This window comes from Coregonus lavaretus, assembly GCF_964263955.1.
Source record: "Coregonus lavaretus genome assembly, chromosome: 10".
Lineage (NCBI taxonomy): Eukaryota > Metazoa > Chordata > Actinopteri > Salmoniformes > Salmonidae > Coregonus > Coregonus lavaretus.
In genome coordinates this window covers 18775144-18795603 of record NC_139997.1, presented here as the reverse complement: position 1 = coordinate 18795603, position 20460 = coordinate 18775144, and the positions used below count along the sequence as shown (strand labels likewise).

General features: G+C 41.9%; 1 protein-coding gene across 2 annotated transcripts in view; it reads left to right on the top strand.

Moving 5' to 3' along the window:
- Positions 1 to 20460, top strand: part of LOC311135989 (protein FAM168A-like) — a 64399-nt gene that overhangs the window by 33095 nt on the left and 10844 nt on the right. The window contains exons 3-4 of one of the 2 annotated variants that reach the window (XM_084170034.1): positions 4908 to 4985; positions 11461 to 11586. In XM_084170034.1, the coding sequence (XP_084026160.1) occupies positions 4908 to 4985; positions 11461 to 11586 (204 nt within the window). The remainder of the gene's footprint in view (positions 1 to 4907; positions 4986 to 11460; positions 11587 to 20460) is intronic. The other variant, XM_084170035.1, reaches the window with a different exon arrangement.

The following is a 20460-nucleotide window of genomic DNA, read 5'->3' as shown; positions in this document are numbered from 1 at the left end:
GCTATAGTCAATAAACAGCATTCTTACATAGGTATTCCTCTTGTCCAGATGGGATGGGGCAGTGTGCAGTGTGATGGCGATTGCATCGTCTGTGGATCTATTGGGGCGGTAAGCAAATTGAAGTGGGTCTAGGGTGACAGGTAAGGTAGAGGTGATATGATCCTTGACTAGTCTCTCAAAACAATTCATGATGACAGAGTTGAGTACTACGGGGCGATAGTCATTTAGTTCATTTACCTTTGCTTTCTTGGGTACAAAAACAATGGTGGCCATCTTGAAGCATGTGGGGACAGCTGACTGGGATAGGGAGAGACTGAAAATGTTCGTAAGCACACCAGCCAGCTGGTCTGCGCATGCTCTGAGGACGCGGCTAGGGATGCCGTCTGGGCCGGCAGCCTTACGGGGGTTAACATGCTTAAATGTCTTACTCACGTCGGCCACGGAGAAGGAGAGCCCACAGTCCTTGGTAGTGTGCCGCTTCAGTGGCACTGTGTTATCCTCAAAGCGGGAGATGAAGGTGTTTAGCTTGTCTGGAAGCGAGACGTCGGTGTCTGCGACGTGGCTGGTTTTCCTTTTGTAGTCCGTGATTGTCTGTAGACCCTGCCACATACGTCTTGTGTCTGAGCAGTTGAATTGCGATTCTACTTCGTCTCTATACTGACGTTTTGCCTGTTTGACTTCTTTGCGGAGTGAATAGCTACACTGTTTGTATTCTGCCATATTCCCAGTCACCTTGCTATGGTTAAATGTGGTGGTTCGCGCTTTCAGTTTTGCGCGAATGCTGCCATCTATCCACGGTTTCTGGTTAGGGTAGGTTTTCATTTACGCCATTGTTTGGAAAGAGCTTGCAAGAAAGATATTTCACTGTACTTGTGCATGTGACAATAAAAACTTGAAACTTAAGATCCCTCCCAATGTGTTGTTCAACTCATAAAACATTTTAGATAATGGCTCAGTGCCATTATCCTCGCAAGGTGAGGTATTGTAAACAGGGGTGTCATTTTGACCCCTACCTTTTTGACAAAAATGTATTACTTGCTAAACAAAATCTATTTTTCTGAGTATTAGTATTTTTTTAGCATACAGTATAGCTCAGTATTTGAATTATTTTGACAGTCATTTTTGCTCATCTTTATCAAGGGTGTCAATAATTTCGGACCCCACTGTATTTCCTCCACATGCTTTCCCTGCATTCATTCTGAAATAACTGAAATGACTTACTCTCTTTTGTGCTTTTAATTCCATTTTCTCTCCTGTCATCCCCATGACTGGGTTTACAAGGGAGATTAATTGTTTAGGTCCTCCTCCCTTTTTCCCCGTTGAGCAGTCTAATGTGGGTCATAAAACGATTGTGTGCCTTTAATAGATTTCTGATGGGGAAAACCGATGTACGGAAGTGGTGTAGTAGTGGTGCATTGTGATCTGCTTACAAAACAAACCCTTGTAGTAAGAGCGGTAGAATGGTAATGATTAGTAAGCTCCTCTAATTGTCGTCATCATGTACATGAATCTATTGGTGAATCCTGGCTGGTTGGCATAGTGGGCTGTTTTGTCACCGGAAGCCAAATGTCAGTGTCACCGCCTGTGTCACATACTGTATTAGGATGTATGAACCATACGCATGTAGAAGTAGAGCATCCACCACCGGATGAGTCTATGCATCGAATGAGCTGTCTGTGCAAAAAATATTAATTCAAACGCCGTGTCCAAAGACAGGTGAAAAAAGGGAAGGCAGGAAAATGAGTGTGGAAATAGAAATGTGATTTCTCTGGTGGTGTTTTCCTCCACTGGCTCAGGGGGGCAGGGCCGGTTACTCGGCTTGTGATTCATAGGCCAGGCTGTTACCACAGCACTGGCTTTGAGAAGAGGGATATTATTTTAAAGATGCTCTCAATAGTTTTGTCTCTAGTCGCGTCTTCCAACCCACAATGCATTGCTGCTCGTCCTTAAGTTGCAGCTGATCAGAGAGTTAAAAGAAAGGACAGATGCTTGCAGTGGTTGCAGTAGCGTTGTGTGATGGAAGCTGTGTGGAGGGAGGCGGGAGGATACATATGCAGAAGCTCTCACACACATACAAAGACACACATGTACACACACACCCCTGGGGACAGCAGCTAAAGGAGTGCAGTTGTCGTTCTCAGATACTGCTGACAGTAGGGATCACTCCCTCTACTCTATTCCTCCCTCAGTTCCTCCCTCCCTTTCAGTATCGCTCTACCACTCTCTCTCTACCACTCTCTCTCTCTCGCTCTAATTGTCTCTGGCTGCTTCTCTTTTGCTCACAATTAATCCACAGTCGCACTGTTCCATAAATACGAGGGCTAATTAGTGTGTGTGTGTGTGTGTAAATACTGAGGCTCTGACAGTGTGTGTGTGTGTGTGTGTGTGTGTGTGTGTGCATGCGTGTGTGTGGGCCGTTGGATCAGGTTGCGTAGGTGGTGTGTAGCCTCAGGATTGAGACACACACACACACACACACACAGGCTGCTCCGGCATTCTTTGTTATTTCCAATAATAGGCTACTTTGTTTTAGTGTGATTGCTATGCGATCAGTACAATTCATAGTCATAACAATAGCACCTGTCATTATAGCATAGAGAAGGCATACATTCATAATATATAGGCCTGCCTAACCTAAAGTAAATATTGTCCCTTTTCTCCCACATTCCATACCCCTTTATTTTCCTTATAGGCCCACTACCATCAAGTAAATATTTGTCTTCTATGTTCCTCTTCTCTATCTTCCCTACCCCTTATTTTCCATTTCCAGGGAAATGCTGTGTGCTATTTAGTTGCTTTTTTACTATACTGTAATCTACCTATGGGCCCTAGTAAAAATAAATGCACGGTATAGTGAATAGGGTGCCATTTGGGATGCAGCCAAAGACACTGCTATGCCTAGGTTACAGCATAGTATATAGTGCACTATACACAGTGTGCAAAACATTAAGGAACACCTTCCTAATATTGAGTTGCACCCCCTTTTGCCCTCAGAACAGCCTCAATTCGATAGGACGCATCGGGAGAGAGTACCTCCGTTTTGTACCGACAAGACTGGTTATATGAAGAAACTGATAGTATTCAGACCCCTTGACGACTTCCACATTTTGTTACGTTACAGCCTTATTCTAAAATTGATTAAATAAAACAATTTCCTCAGTAATCTACACACAATACCCCATAATGACAAAGCGAAAACAGGTTTTTAGAAATGTTTGTATATTTATTCAAAACAAAAAACATATACCTTATTTAAATAAGTATTCAGACGCTTTGCTATGAGACTCGAAATTGAGCTCAGGTGCATCCTGTTTCCATTGATCATCCTTGAGATGTTTCTACAACTTGATTGGAGTCCAACTGTGGTAAATTCAATTGATTGGACATGATTTGGAAAGGCACACACCTGTCTATATAAGGTCCCACAGTTGACAGTGAAAGCCATGAGGTTGAAGGAATTGTCCGTAGAGCTCAGAGACAGGATTGTGTCGAGGCACAGATCTGGGGAAGGGTACCAAAACATTTCTGCAGCATTGAAGGTCCCCAAGAACACAGTGGCCTCCATCATTCTTAAATGGAAGAAGTTTGGAACCACCAAGACTCTTCCTAGAGCTGGCCGCCCGGGCCAAACTGAGCAATCGGGGGAGAAGGGCCTTGGTCAGGGAGGTGACCAAGAATCCGATGGTCACTCTGACAGAGCTCCGTATTTCCTTTGTGGAGATGGGAGAACCTTCCAGAAGGACAACAATCTCTGCAGCACTCCACCAATCAGGCCTTTATGGTAGAGTGGCCAGATGGAAGCCACTCCCCATTAAAAGGCACGTGACACGCTTTGAATTTGCCAAAAAGAATCTAAAGGACTCTCAGACCATGAGAAACAAGATTCTCTGGTCTGATGAAACCAAGATTTAACTCTTTGGCCTGAATGCCAAGAGTCATGTCTGGAGGATACCTGGCACCATCTCTACGGTGATGCATGGTGGTGGCAGCATCATAATGTGGGGATGTTTTTCAGCGGCAGGGACTGGGAGACTAGTCAGGATCGAGGGAAAGATGAACGGAGCAAAGTACAGAGAGATCCTTGATGAAAACCTGCTCCAGAGCGCTCAGGACCTCAGACTGGGGCGAAGGTTCACATTCCAACAGGACAACGGCCCTAAGCACACAGCCAAGACAACACAGGGGTGGCTTCAGGACAGGTCTCTGAATGTCCTTGAGTGGCCCAGCCAGACTTGAACCCGATCGAACATCTCTGGAGAGACCTGAAAATAGCTGTGCAGTGACACTACCCATCCAACCTGACAGAGCTTGAGAGGATCTGCAGAGAAGAATGGGAGAAACTCCCCAAATACAGGTGTGCCAAGCTTGTAGCGTCATACCCAAGAAGTCTTGAGGCTGTAATCGCTGCCAAAGGTGCTTCAACAAAGTACTGAGTAAAACTTGTGTGTAGATTAGATTGATGATGGGAAAAAAAACAATTTAATCAATTTTAGAATAAGGCTGTAACGTAACAATGTGGAAAAAGTCAAGGGGTCTGAATACTTTCCGAATGCACTGTATGTGGATGGGTTGCATGCACTGCAGTGTCCAATCCATATGTTTTATGAGTCAGGTGCAGGAGGGTGGTGCAGGGCTGTAAATCACTGTGAAGGGGATGTGGGGAGATGGAGGCTCCATAGAGTAATTATTATCCTCTACACAGGCACTCTGGAACACTGTCTCTTTGCTGTCCTCCCTTTGTCCTTCCATCTCACAACACACACATTCACTCGTATACTAACGTGCATACACATACATACACACTCTCACACACATGCTACACAGACACACACACACACACACACACGCACACTCACTCTCTCACTCAGTGGATGATGTTCTAAAAGGCTTCTGTTCTCTGTCCTCAGGCTATCCTGCAGGTTATCCTCAGGCTCCTACCTACACACCCAACCTCTACCAGACTGGCAGCCCAGGCTATCCCCAAGGTAAAAACACACGCACGAATGCATGCACACATTAATATGCCATTTAGCAGATGCTTTTATCCAAAGCGACTTACAGTCATGTGTGCATACATTTTTACGTATGGGTGGTCCCGGGGATTGAACCTACTACCCCGGCGTTACAAGCGCCATGCTCTACCAATTGAGCTACAGAGGACCATGAACATGCACAGACACACACATCCACACAAGCACTCAAACATGCTCACAAGCACACACAAACATGCACATAAGCACAGACAAGCCTGCACACACAGCTTTATCAAACTAGAAATCCACTATCTCCCAGGTAAGAATATAGACACATGTAATAGAACACACACTATATGAATCAGATTGCCGGTGCATGCTATTCAAAGGTAAGAACACACACACGCACAGTTCTTGCGTGCATGCTATTTACATTTACATTTTAGTCATTTAGCAGACACTCTTATCCAGAGCGACTTAGTTAGTGAGTGCATACATTTTTATACTGGCCCCCCGTGGGAAATGAACCCACAACCCTGGCGTTGCAAGCGCCATGCTCTACCTAACACACACACGTACAGTTCTTGCGTGCATCACTCCCACAGCACGCCAGAACGTCTCAATCCACATATTCACAGTATTCATGATGTGGGCTCTAGACATTGTCATGTGTCTAATCTTGGCACCTTCTCAGAACGTGGAAGGAAAAGGTGAATTTGCCCCTAGAATCTGATCTTGGATCAGTTTGGCATTTTCCCCACGAATGGTTAAGGTTAGGATTGGGTGAGGGGATGCTGATCCTAGATCTGTACCTATGGGGAAACTTCACCCCAGAGCCTTCACAATGCCTTGAGTACTCTTATGTAGAGCTGCTAGAGAGCCTTTGTTCATATCGAATCCACACAGTGCTCTAGAATGTTCTGTCCAGATTCCAGGAATGTGTGTGTGTATGTGTGTGTGTGTTAAGTCATAGAGAGTACATGTTGGCCATGGCTAGGGCTGTGGCGGTCACAAAATTTTGCCAGCTGGTGATTGTCAAGCAAATAACTGTAGTTCTCACGGTAATTTACCGTTAATTAACATAAACACATTTAGCATCTCCTGGCTTCCACACATAGCCTACAAGCCATTTAAAAAAAGTCTAATACATCCATGTAATATAGCCTACACCTTCACAATAAAACCATTATTTATTTTAGACAGGTCTAAAGAAGCATGATATTAAGAAAATGTAGTCTATTTCAGAAGAACAGAATAGCATACTCTGAGTTGTCCTTATGTTAGGTTCTGATGTGGCTATGCCAAATGGCTGTGGGCTACACTAGTTCATTTAGCAGACAAGATTTGCTTATAATTCCAGGGCATTATTTTATATTATTTTATAGTATGAAGAATACAATTGAACAAAGCTGAATAAAATTGAAATATTTTCTCCAAACGATTTGATGGAGTGTGCACATGCGGCTATTCTGTGTTGAGCGGTAAACAAAGAAATAGGTACTCCTATATGCTTAATTTAGAGTTATTAATGTAACTTTAGCTCTATAAACGTTGGGGTATATGTTTTGATTTTTAATACATTGTAAGGCTGCATGATGAGACTAATGATGATTTGAAAAAAGTTGCTTGAAAGGCGCAGGCTGTACACTCTCCAATAGTCTCTCGTTCACAATTTGACAAGCACTTGATAATGCCTCGAATTTCACAGCGTCATCGCCTTTGTGGCCGTAATGCACCCTGATGCATCCCCTTCTCCCTGAGTGTGCTGTGTAATCAGAAGCGTCTCTCACTCACAGCTCTCCGTCACGTGATCGGGTCTTTCTCACAGGCTACAAGTGAAGACAGACACATCGGGGACGCAACTGCGCGCGTCCTTATCCAATTCCGAGGTGCATATTGAAGATATTGGAAGAACTGTCCACATTTACTTTTCCAACAAGATGAGTAGGCCTAACAAACAGCAAAAGCACTAGCCTATGTCAATCTACTATCCCCCGTAGTACAAAAGTCGACCTATTCTATTCTGTGCGAGAAATAAATATTCCAAACATAGTCTGGGACAGTTGTGGGATGCGATAGATCCCAAATTAATACAACCACTAGCATCAAAAAACCATTTTTATGCAATGTGGCTGACGCAACATATCAGAACCTTTAGCTTAAAATGTTGATAAACTATTAGGCTATTTCTTCACATTATAAGCGCAGCAAGGCGCACATAATATAATATAATATGCCATTTAGCAGATGCTTTTATCCAAAGCGACTTACAGTCATGTGTGCATACATGGTAGTAGGCTATAAGTTTGAATGTTCCATTAGCAGAAAACACCATTATCAAAAGTGATGTAATGCTTTTATTATAAAGGTGCATTTTTATGGTGAAAATTATCTTCCCCAAACTTGAAACTCACACTCTGCTTATACTGTATATGCCAGTTAGGCTCTACACCCCTTGTAAAGGAGATTAATGTGCTTAATTTTAAGAAGTTATTTGGCCACTTTAGTTGTGATACAAACTTTATTAAAACATATAGGCCTATGGGCTAGGCTACATGAGGTGTGCGACTATGATTCGAAAAAAGAAAGAGAAAAAAAAGGTATTGTTTCTTATGCTGGGCATTATTCACAAGTGATAATATATCATTCACAAGTGATAATATATCATACACAAGTGATAGGCTAATATTGTCACCCATGCACTTAAATAGCGAATGGAGGATGCTTTTCCCCGTGGTTTATTTTCATGCCAGCCAGGTAGGCTATACTCCTGTTGTAAATATAAGCAATGTGCTTAATATTAGGAAAGTTGATAAATAAATACAGTAGGCCTAGTCTATAGAAAGCTGATGGGATCCTGCTCTTTTTATTAGTGGCCATCACTCTGTTTTCTCCCGCAATTGCATAGCCTATAGAAATGTTGCGCAACATGAGCTCATGGGCTCTCATGAAGTGTTAGATTAGATTTTGAAACACATTTGCATTGATGTCAGAGTGATTAGAGGGACAATAGAGTGCTGAGTACCAGGCAGTTAGCAAGTTTGGTAGGCTACTAATGACCATCAGCAGCATCAGTGCTTGGAAAAGCCTAATTACAGTGACTAAACAGTCATATGGAATTTGACTGCCTTCATGACTCGTGACCACCGGTGTGGCGGTAATACGGTCACCGCAACAGCCCTGGCCATGGCCACAAAAATGACTGTTAATAAGAGGATTTCTAATTGATTTTCTGTTTTATTGCAATAAACAATTTTCAGATGTAGGCCTTAGTATGGTTGTTGGTTAAATTTGCCCTTTGTTGTTAGATGATGGCTTGATGTTTGTCAGTTAGTGAAAGTGAAATAACCTGGGGTTGATTTGGCTTTTTATTATTGTAAATACTGTAATACTGTTTATCGTTGAGATGGCAAGAAGCAGTGTTGGTCTCAATCACCTCCTTGTGCTAGCTAGTACACATGAATATAGTTCCAATGGAATGCATCTCTCAACCTCTGCATGGAGAGGGAAGGGTTGGGTAGGTACAAGGGTTGGGGTCAATTCCTTTTCAATTCAGTAAGTATATTTCAAGAAAAAATTTCATCCATGCTTTCTATGAGAAATAAATTGAGCTGGAATTTCAGTTTACTTCCTGAATTGACTGAACTGAAATGGAATTGACCCTAGCCGTGGTAGCTAGTAGTTTGTGTAGTGGTTGGTGGTGATCCATATTTGTTATGTGCAGAGTGGTTTTACTGCATTTCTCCTGGAGCTCCAGTGGGTTTGATGGGCTTCAGAGAGTGTAGTGAAATGGGTCAGTGAGAGCTGTGCCATGTTGTCGTCTACAGTGCAGTGCAGCACTGCCTTTACTGGGCTGGGTCATGTTCACTAGGCATGAAACACAAGAAAATATGTCCAAAACTAAGCCCAAGTTCGGCAATGGATGAATGATTTGTTTCAGTGGATGAGTGTGTGTGTGTGTGTGTGTGTGTGTGTGTGTGTGTGTGTGTGCTTGTGTGTCAATGTGTTGATTGTGTGAAACGTTATGTATTCTACTGTATACGTGTATGTTAGTGTGTGTACTCTCTTTGTGTTTGCCCACTATTTGTGTATGTGTACTCTATTTCTGTACTCTGTATGTGTGTGTATAAAGTGCCTAGTGAAAGTATACACACTCCTTGTACAGTCTTCACATTTTGCTGCCTTAAATGTACATCTAAAAATTGATTTTAAAATGTTTTCCTACCAATGTACTCCACATTTTCAAAGTGAAAGAAATATTATAGAACATGTTCTATATTAATACAAAATAAAAAACAAAGATGTCTTGATTGCATATGTCTTCACACCCCAGACTTAATACTCGGTGGTAGCACCATTTGCAGCCATTACAGCTGTGAATCATTTCACATTTACATTTTAGTCATTTAGCAGACACTCTTATCCAGAGCGACTTACAGTTAGTGAATGCATACATGTTTTTGTTTTTTTCATACTGGCCCCCCGTGGGAAATGAACCCACATCCCTGCCGGCCAAACCCTCCCCTACCTTGGACGACGCTGAACCAATTGTGCGCCGCCCATGGGTCTCCCGGTCGCGGCCAGCTGCGACAGAGCCTGGACTTGAACCAGGATCTCTAGTGGCACAGCTAGCACTGCAATGCAGTGCCTTAGACCACTGCACCACTCTTGAATAAGATTCTACCAACTTTGCACAACTCTTAGGTCAACATACACTACCGTTCAAAAGTTTGGGGTCACTTAAAAATGTCATTGTTTTCAAAAGAAAAAAATGTTTTTTGTCCATTTAAAATAACATCAAATTGATCAGAAATACAGTGTAGACATTGCTAATTTTGTAAATGGCTATTGTAGAAACGGCTGATCTTTAATGGAATATCTACATAGGCGTACAGAGGCCCATTATCAGCAACAATCAGTCCTGTGTTCCAATGGCACGTTGTGTTTGCTAATCCAAGTTTATCATTTAAAAATGCTAATTGATCATTAGCACAGCTAAAAACTGTTGTGCTGATTAAAGCAGCAATAAAACTGGCCTTCTTGACACTAGTTGAGTATCTGGAGTATCAGCAATTGTGGGTTTGATTACAGGCTCAAAATGGCCAGAAACAAATAACTTTCTTCTGAAACTCGTCGGTCTATTCTTGTTCTGAGAAATGAAGGCTATTCCATGCGAGAAATTGCCAAGAAACTGAAGATCTCGTACAACGCTGTGTACTACTCCCTTCACAGAACAGCGCAAACTGGCTCTAACCAGAATAGAAAGAGGAGTGTAATCGAACCCACAATTGCTGATGCTCCAGATACTCAACTAGTCTCAAGAAGGCCAGTTTTATTGCTTATTTAATCAGTACAACAGTTTTCAGCTGTGCTAACATAATTGCAAAAGGGTTTTATAATCATCAATTAGCCTTTTTAAAATGATAAACTTGGATTAGCAAACACAACGTGCCATTGGAACATAGGACTGATGGTTGCTGATAATGGGCCTCTGTACGCCTATGTAGATATTCCATTAAAGATCAGCCGTTTCCAGCTACAATAGCCATTTACAACATTAACAATGTTTACACTGTATTTCTGATCAATTTGATGTTATTTTAATGGTTAAAAAAATTGCTTTTCTTTCGAAAACAAGGACATTTCTAAGTGACCCCATACTTTTGAACGGTAGTGTATATCCATTGTTTTTGTCAAAGTAATAAGTAATATGCCATTTAGCAGACGCTTTTATCCAAAGCGACTTACAGTCATGCGTGCATACATTTTTGTGTATGGGTGGTCCCGGGGATCGAACCCACTACCTTGGCGTTACAAGCGCCGTGCTCTACCAGCTGAGCTACAGAGGACCATGTCAAAATTGCTCAAGCTCAGTAAATTTGGTTGGGAGTCATTGATGGACAGCAATATTCAAACCTTGTCTCTGATTTTCAAGCAGATTTAAGTCAGGACTAAGACTGGACCATTGAGGTGCGACTTTGGCATAAACATTTGTGTAATTGTCCCGCTGAAAAATAAAACTATCCCAGGGTTAGGTATTCAGAAGACTGAGGCAGGGTTTCCTCTAACCTTTTATCTGGGCTTAACTCCTTTCATATTTATGTTGATCCTGACAAACTCCCCAGTCCCTGCCGATGACAAGCATATCATAACATGATACTGCCACCACAATACCAGAAAATATTTAACTTTGAAAATGTGGAGTAGGTTGTGTGGATTGGTAGGAAAAAGGCAGCAAAATGTGAAAACTGCAAGGGGTGTGTAGACTTTCTCTAGCGACTGTATGTGTGTACTGTATACTCTGTGTGTATTCTCTGTGTGTGCTTGTGTGAGTGTATTTGCATGCGGTGTGTGTTCTATTACTATCTATCCATGTCTGTCTTCTGTGTCTGTCTCTGTGTTCTATTGTGTGTGTGTGTGTGTGTGTGTGTGTGTGTGTGTGTGTGTGTGTGTGTGTGTAATCTCTCTGTGTCTGTGTCTGGGACAGTGCTGCTGGTGAAGCAGGGCTGGCCCCAGGCCTCCGGTGCTGCAGGGGCCCTAGAGGGCTCCTATGACCTGGCCATGGACGCGGGCTCAGAGGGCCGCCAGTACCAGGCCTCAGCCGCAGCTTTCAGTAAATATGACCCTATGTACTCTACACACAAACACAGATACTGTATGTATGCACACAGACATACACACGTTTGTACGCACGCACGCACACGCTCTCTCTCACACACACACACACAGATGTATATACACACGTACACACATGTTGCACACACACGCTGGCATGGCTGGGGTACATTCAGAGCTGGGCTGGGTTTTTGGGCTGTTGGGAAAAATGGGTTAGGGAAAGGTTTGGAGTAAGACAGGCTGATAGAAGGATTTGAGGTAGTGAGTGAAATCACACGGGGACGTGACATCTTAGGGGGAGGGGCTGTGTGCTGTCATCATGCTTGGTTTTGTGCTGTATCATATAACACGCTTGCTGGCTGCTGAAGCAAACATTCTTCTCATATAGAGTAACTATGTTGCAGTTGGATAGGTAATGTGTGTTCGAGTCATGGAAGTGATTTGGTGGTGTCCTAACATGAATGTAATGATCAGTGTCCTCTATAACCCACCAGAACGGACAGTTCTGTGTGTGTGTGCTTGCCTGTGGGTGTTTAAGTGTTTGTATTATTTGTTTTGGTTCACATTCTGTGTGTATGTAGTCATAGCTAAGTTGTCTGACATGGGGATTGTTCACCATTGCAGCTGACTGCCGACTGATACATCTACAAATTACCTTGGATCATAATAACTACAAACTATTATTTGTAGATCAGTCAGTCACAATTTACCAAAAATGCATCACGTCTGCTGCAATGTCGAACAAACATGAGTCTTGTCCTGGAGGCAGAACTGAGCGATTTCCCCTTAGATAGGCCAGCTGCAAAGTCAAACCTTTAAGTTAAGGCATTAGGGTTAGCAGTTGGTTGACGTTAGGTTTAAAATCAGATTTTATTACTTTGTGGCTGTGCCAGCTAGTGACCGCTCTGCAGAGCTGCCTCCGGAACAAGATTCATGACGAAAAGCGCTTACCTGCACAAGCCCATGGCCTCTCTTTGGGCATTCATACAGCTGGTTCTGCTTGATATCTGTCCAAAGTGCTGTGGAAACCATAGACTTAGATATACAATTCATCATTGTATCTGTCCCATTATGGCGCCTGTGAGAGCAGGGGCAGCGCGCCATTGAGGCCATCTCCATTTTTAAGTAGCCAAGTTTCTTAATTTACTGCTATGAGTTGGCAAACAAACTGAAAGGGTGCACACTGCCACCTAGAGTGTGATGTTTGAACAAGTATAAAGCCAAGGTTGCCGATTTACAACCACCTGCAGTTATGAAATGTTTCCTCACGAGTATAATTCATTGGCTGATCTCTCTGGGTGACCTGGATGGAATTATGTGAGCTGTCCTTAACCCATAGGAAGTCCCATCCAGTTGACTACTTCAAAATGGTGAAAGTACTCGGTGGCGCTGCCCATGTTATAATAGACTTTTGGGCACTAGAGTCCTCTATCTACCTCTATGGTGGAAACTCAGCAGAAAGTGTTCATGGGTAGTGTAGTTCTGCATGACCAACTCCATGGTCCAGGGATTGGATAACATCATACACTTATATGCATGGTTGACATCATTTACATGTCTTGAGCCCTCATGATTTTGTAACATTGAAAGGGGTTACTGGCAGAAGATGAGTAGTCACCTTGTAACCCCCAAGTTAGGCCTAGATAAGCTTTCTCAACAAATGGACTAATTCATTTATATGTATATTGTATAATTATATATTTTCAATATTTGTTGGAAAATATAACACTTTAATGCATTTTTTTTGTACATCTTTTTATATACAATGTGTGCGTGTAACTGCCAAAATAATGGAGACACTTGAGTAAATGAGGGATATGAAGTATATTGAAAGCAGGTGCTTCCACACAGGTGTGATTCCTGAGTTAATTAAGCAATTAACATTCCATCATGCTTAGGGTCATGTATAGGAATGCTGGACATGCCATTATCTTGGCTACCATTGCTATGCCCCCATAGGATGACAATGCCCGCATCCACAGGTCACGGGTGGTCACTGAATGGTTTGATGAGCATGAAAACGATGTAAGCCATATGCCATGGCCGGCTCAGTCACCAGATTTCAACCCTGTAAAGCTTAGAGAGCATCTCATGTCAAATACTGTTGAAGTAGTTCACCTGCCTCACCTAAAGCCCATTCTGGTGGGAAGCTGCTACAGACCACCAAGTGCTAACAGTCAGTATTTGGATAATATGTGTGAAATGCTTGATAATGTATGTGATATCAACAGAGAGGTATATTTTCTGGGTGACCTAAATATTGACTGGCTTTCATCAAGCTGCTCACTCAAGAAAAAGCTTCAAACTGTAACCAGTGCCTGCAACCTGGTTCAGGTTATCTATCAGTCAACCTACCATGGTATTTACAAACAGCACAGGAATGAAATCATCCACATGTATTAATCACATCTTTACTAATGCTGCAGAAATCTGCTCTAAAGCAGTATCCAAATCCATCGGATGTAGTGATCATAATATAGTACCATATCTAGGAAAACCAAAGTTCCAATGGCTGGGCCTAATATAGTGTATAAGAGGTTATACAATATGTTTTGTAGTGATTCCTATGTTGAAGATGTAAAGAATATTTATTGTCTGGTCTGTGGTGTGTAATGATGACCAACCAGGCGCTGCACTTGACACATTTATGAAATTGCTTATTCCAGTTACTAATAAGCATGCACCCATTAAGAAAATTACTGTAAAACTGTTAAATTCCTGTGGATTGATAAAGAATTGAAACATTGTATGGTTGAGAGGGAAGAGGCAAAAGGAATGGCAAAAAAGTCTGGCTGCACAGCCGATTGGCAAACATACTGTAAATTGAGAAAGCATGTGACTAAACTAAACAAAAAGAAGAAGAAACTGTACTATGAAACAAAGATAAATGATATAAAGAATGATAGTAAAAGCTTTGGAGCGCCTTAAATGACATTTTGGGCAAAATGACAAACTCTTCTCCATCATTCATTGACTCAGATGGCTCATTCATCAATGATATTGGCAACTATTTTAAAGTATTTTTTTTCATTGGCAAGGTTAGCGACATTAGGCATGACATGCCAACAACACATTCTGAACCTACAATGCATTCGGAAAGTATTCAGACCCCTTGACCGTTTCCACATTTTTTTACGTTACAGCCTTATTCTGAAATGGATTAAATGTTTTTTCCCCCTCATCAATCTACACACAATACCCCATAATGACAAAGCAAAAAGAGGTGTTTAGAAATTTTTGCAACTAAAACATGAAATATAACATTTACATAAGTGTTCAGACCCTTTACTCAGTACTTTGTTGAAGCACCTTTGGCAGCGATTACAGCCTCGAGTTTCTCCCACTCTTCTCTGCAGATCCTCTCAAGCTCTGTCAGGTTGGATGGGGAGCATCGCTGCACAGCTATTTTCATGTCTCCATGTTTCTCAAGGTCTGAGAGTCCTTTAGGTACCTTTTGGCAAACTCCAAGCGGGCTGTCATGTGCCTGTTACTGAGGAGTGGCTTCCGTCTGGCCACTCTACCATAAAGATCTGATTGGTGGAGTGCTGCAGAGATGGTTGTCCTTCTGGAATGTTCTCCCATCTCCACAAAGGAACTATGGAGCTCTGTCAGAGTGACCATCGGGTTCTTGGTCACCTCCCTGACCAAGGCCCTTCTCCCCCGATTGCTCAGTTTGACCGTGCGGCCAGCTCTAGGAAGAGTCTTGGTGGTTGCAAACTTCTTCCATTTAAGAATGATGGAGGCCACTGTGTTCTTGGGGACCTTCAATGCTGCAGACATTTTTTGGTACCCTTCCCCAGATCTGTGCCTCAACACAATCCTGTCTTGGGAGATCTACGGACAGTTCCTTCGACCTCATGGCTTGGTTTTGCTCTGACCTGGACTGTCAACTGTGGGACCTTTATATAGACAGGTGTGTGCCTTTCCAAATCATGTCCAATCAATTGAATTGACCACAGGTGGACTCCAATCAAGTTGTAGAAACATATCAAGGATGATCAATGGAAACAGGAAGCACCTGAGCTCAATTTCGAGTCTCATAGCAAAGGGTCTCAATACTTATGTAAATAATGTATTTCTGTTTTAATTTTTTATAAATGAGCAACATTTTCTCACCCTGTTTTTCGCTTTGTCATTATGGGGTATTGTGTGTAGATTGATGATATATACAGTGAGGGGAAAAAAGTATTTGATCCCCAGCTGATTTTGTATACAGTGAGGGGAAAAAAGTATTTGATCCCCTGCTGATTTTGTACGTTTGCCCACTGACAAAGAAATGATCAGTCTATAATTTTAATGGTAGGTTTATTTGAACAGTGAGAGACAGAATAACAACAAAAAAATCCAGAAAAACAAATTGATTTGCATTTTCATGAGGGAAATAAGTATTTGACCCTCTCTCAATCAGAAAGATTTCTGGCTCCCAGGTGTCTTTTAAACGGGTAACGAGCTGAGATTAGGAGCACACTCTTAAAGGGAGTGCTCCTAATCTCAGCTTGTTACCTGTATAAAAGACACCTGTCCACAGAAGCAATCAATCAATCAGATTCCAAACTCTCCACCATGGCCAAGACCAAAGAGCTCTCCAAGGATGTCAGGGACAAGATTGTAGACCTACACAAGGCTGGAATGGGCTACAAGACCATCACCAAGCAGCTTGGTGAGAAGGTGACAACAGTTGGTGCAATTATTCGCAAATGGAAGAAACACAAAAGAACTGTCAATCTCCCTTGGCCTGGGGCTCCATGCAAGATCTCAACTCGTGGAGTTGCAATGATCATGAGAGTGGTGAGGAATCAGCCCAGAACTACACGGGAGGATCTTGTCAATAATCTCAAGGCAGCTGGGACCATAGTCACCAAGAAAACAATTGGTAACACATTACACCGTGAAGGACTGAAATCCTGCAGCGCCCACAAGGTCCCCCTGCTCAAGAAAGCACATATACAGGCCCGTCTGAAGTTTTCCAATGAACATCTGAATGATTCGGAGGAGAACTGGGTGAAAGTGTTGTGGTCAGATGAGACCAAAATCGAGCTCTTTGGCATCAACTCAACTCGCTGTGTTTGGAGGAGGAGGAATGCTGCCTATGACCCCAAGAACACCATCCCGACCGTCAAACATGGAAGTGGAAACATTATGCTTTGGGGGTGTTTTTCTGCTAAGGGGACAGGACAACTTCACCGCATCAAAGGGACGATGGACGGGGCCATGTACCGTCAAATCTTAGGTGAGAACCTCCTTCCCTCAGCCAGGGCATTGAAAATGGGTCGTGGATGGGTATTCCAGCATGACAATGACCCAAAACACACGGCCAAGGCAACAAAGGAGTGGCTCAAGAAGAAGCACATTAAGGTACTGGAGTGGCCTAGCCAGTCTCCAGACCTTAATCCCATAGAAAATCTGTGGAGGGAGCTGAAGGTTCGAGTTGCCAAACATCAGGCTCGAAACCTTAATGACTTGGAGAAGATCTGCAAAGAGGAGTGGGACAAAATCCCTCCTGAGATGTGTGCAAAGCTGGTGGCCAACTACAAGAAACGTCATGTTTTGCAGAGGGGTCAAATACTTATTTCCCTCATTTAAAATGCAAATCAATTTATAACATTTTTAACATGCGTTTTTCAGGATTTTTTTGTTGTTGTTCTGTTTCTCACTGTTCAAATAAAACTACCATTAAAATTATAGACTGATCATGTCTTTGTCAGTGGGCAAACATACAAAATCTGCAGGGGATCAAATACTTTTTTCCCTCACTGTATATATATTTGAATCCATTTTAGAATAAGGCTGTAACGTAACAAATGTGGAAAACGGGAAGGGTCTGATTACTTTCCGAATGCACTGTACACATCCATGCATAACTGACCAAATTATGAAAGACAGGCATTTACATTTTGAATTCCGTAAAGTGAGTATGGAAGAGGTGAATTTTTTGTTGTTGTCTATCAACAATGACAAGCCACCTGGGTCGGACGACTTGGATGGAAAATTACTGAAGATGATAGTGGACGATATTGCCACTCCTATTTCTGACCCACCACCTGGATTCGGTCCTATGAAGCAAATCTGATTTTTACATTGGCCCCTGAATGTTTTGGTACACCTACTGGAGAGGTAGGTGTACCAAACATTCAGCATCATTCACACCCTCTTACGCCTTAGTCCCACCCATCTCTTTAAGGATTTACATGTGAGGCCATGTGCTAAACAGAGTGAGTAGTGTAGTAAACAACCAAAGATTTTAAGGCTAAAAGTAGTAAAAGTAGTAGCCTACAATAGGGTAAAACTCCAGGTAAAAGTTCACTTTATTTAGTCCTTGGCCTGTATCCTAATCTGACTTTGGTGCAGGTCATGTTGTTCTTCACATTACCGTCTCTGGTAAACACACACTATATAAAATAAAATCTACGTTTATTTGTCACATGCACAGGATACAGAAGGTGTAAACGGTACAGTGAAATGGTTACTAGCAATATCAAAAACAGAAAGTGTCCAGATAATTACTAGATGCTGCTTACCCAGACACTTGTCTAAATTGATGGGTCATGTGAAAGAAATGCTGTAACCACCCCCAAGCCACATCTAGCTAAGTGGATGGGTCACTGTTGTCTAGACATGTACACATGTTCATAAAATACAATAGATGGTCGTAATCACCCCCAGACACACCTGGCTAACTTTATGGGTCATATAATCGTCTGGCGAAGTGGTCTTTTGTTTAGACATTTAGCTAGCGAGCTAGCTAGCTAAACAATGAACCGGCATAATATAAACTCCTACTACTACAAATACAAACTGATTGGCGTAGCTGTAGTATGAATCTGCAGGGAGCTAAAGCTAACCAACTAGGTTCAATGTTAGCTAGCTAGCTAACATTAGGCTATAACTAGCAATGCAAATGGATTTCTGATTTGAATAATATTACTACACAGATCATACCTGTAATGTTAGCTAGTGAGCCACCAAGCTAACATTCACTAGCTAGCTAACAGTACGCTTTAACTTGCAATGAAAACAGCTTTCTGACTAAATGAGAAACGTATAATATTTGAAAATGTAGCTAGACTCTTACCCATATACGTGGATGAACGTTTCACGGCAGACTGGAACCATTCAATATTTTGTTTGTAGCTACATCTTGTTTGGCCAGCGTTGTGTCAAGTCACTCCAGTTCAGAAAGTTGTCCATCACAACTGATCTGTTGATTGCGCCTGCTACATTTAGGTCATCAATGTTGTTGAGAAAAGTAGCAAAACTTTTGGAGTTCATCAATGGCTAACGTTATATCTTTCAAAAAACAGCGGTAGAAAGCATTATCAACACATACTAAGCAGCTCACGTTATAGACAGAAGCAAGCTACATGGCAGACCAATCCAAACTCATCTCCGGACATCAGCCCATCCATTATCTCAGCCAATCATGGCTAGCGGGAATGTTCCTGTCTCTTTCCGTGGCTAAACCAACTAGGCTCGTAATTTAACAATTCTATTCATACTTACAGATGGAATACAAGTTTGCTATTAAGGCACATGAAAGTTAACATGTTCCAGAAGGCATTTCTGCCAAAAAAGACATTTTGATAAAAAATGTATCTTTATGTTCAAATGCCGCTCCTGTGAAGTAGTGACGTGCGACATACGCCTAGTTTCCTGAAACGAATCACATATACTGTGGGGTCCGGAATTATTGGATCCCTTGATAAAGATGAGTAAATAATACAGTATAAATGCTGAGTTATATTGTATGCCCAATTTTTGTTATAAATATTATTTTATACTAATACAATTGCTCAGAGCAAAATATTTTGTTTGACAAGTAAAACAAATCTAAAAAAGATAGGGGTCAACATTATTGTATCCCCATTTTTCAATACTCTATCACCCTCCCCTTGTGAGGATAATGACACTGAGCATTTTTCTTAAAATGTTTTATGAGATTGGAGAACGAATTTGGAGGGATCTTAGACCATTCCTCCATACAGAATATTTCCAGATCTTTGATATCCTTTGTCTGCGCTTATGGACTGCCCTCTTCAGTTCAAACCACAGGTTTTCAGTGGGGTTCAAGTCCTGAGACTGAGATGGCCATTGCAAAATGTAGATTTTCTGGTCAATTAACCATTTCTTTGTTGATTTAGATGTGTGCTTGGGGTTATTGTCTTGCTGGAAGATTCACTTGCGGCCAACTTTCAGCCTCCTGGCATAGGCATCCAGGTTTTTGGCTAAAATGTCCTGGTACTTGGTAAAGTTCATGATGCCGTTGATCTTTAGGGCCACAGGACCAGTGGAAGCAAAATAACCTCATAACATCAAAGATCCACCACCATATTTGACAGTAGGAATGAGGTATTTCCTATGCATTGTTCTTTCTAAGGACAAATCCACCATTGGTGTGTGTGGCCAAAGAGCTCTATTTTCATTTCAGATTACCATAAATGGTAGAAAATGGCTAGTTTCAGTAAGTTTTACCTTGTTCTTGATAGCATGTCTTGTTTTGAGGTGTTTACACTGATGTCATGTCTATGCTAATATGGCTAGAATTAGCTAGCTAGCTAACCAACAACTGTAACAATGTATTTGAGACAACAAGTGCTCATTGTGCAACTTTATTTATGTTTTCAATAAACATTGGAGACAAAATATAGTTTACATGTTGTCAATATTCTAAGCCAACCATATCTGTTTTGCCCCATAGTTGCGCACACGTCGGTTTGTTGCTAAACAATCAACCCGTCTATAGGCCTAGGCATAGGCTATTCTCAATCACAGCTTTATGAGAGATCAAGAGATTGAAGAGAGGATGAGGCAAATAAAGTAATTATTATCCAGTTCTGAAAGTAGACATCCCATGATTTATAACCTAACTCACTAA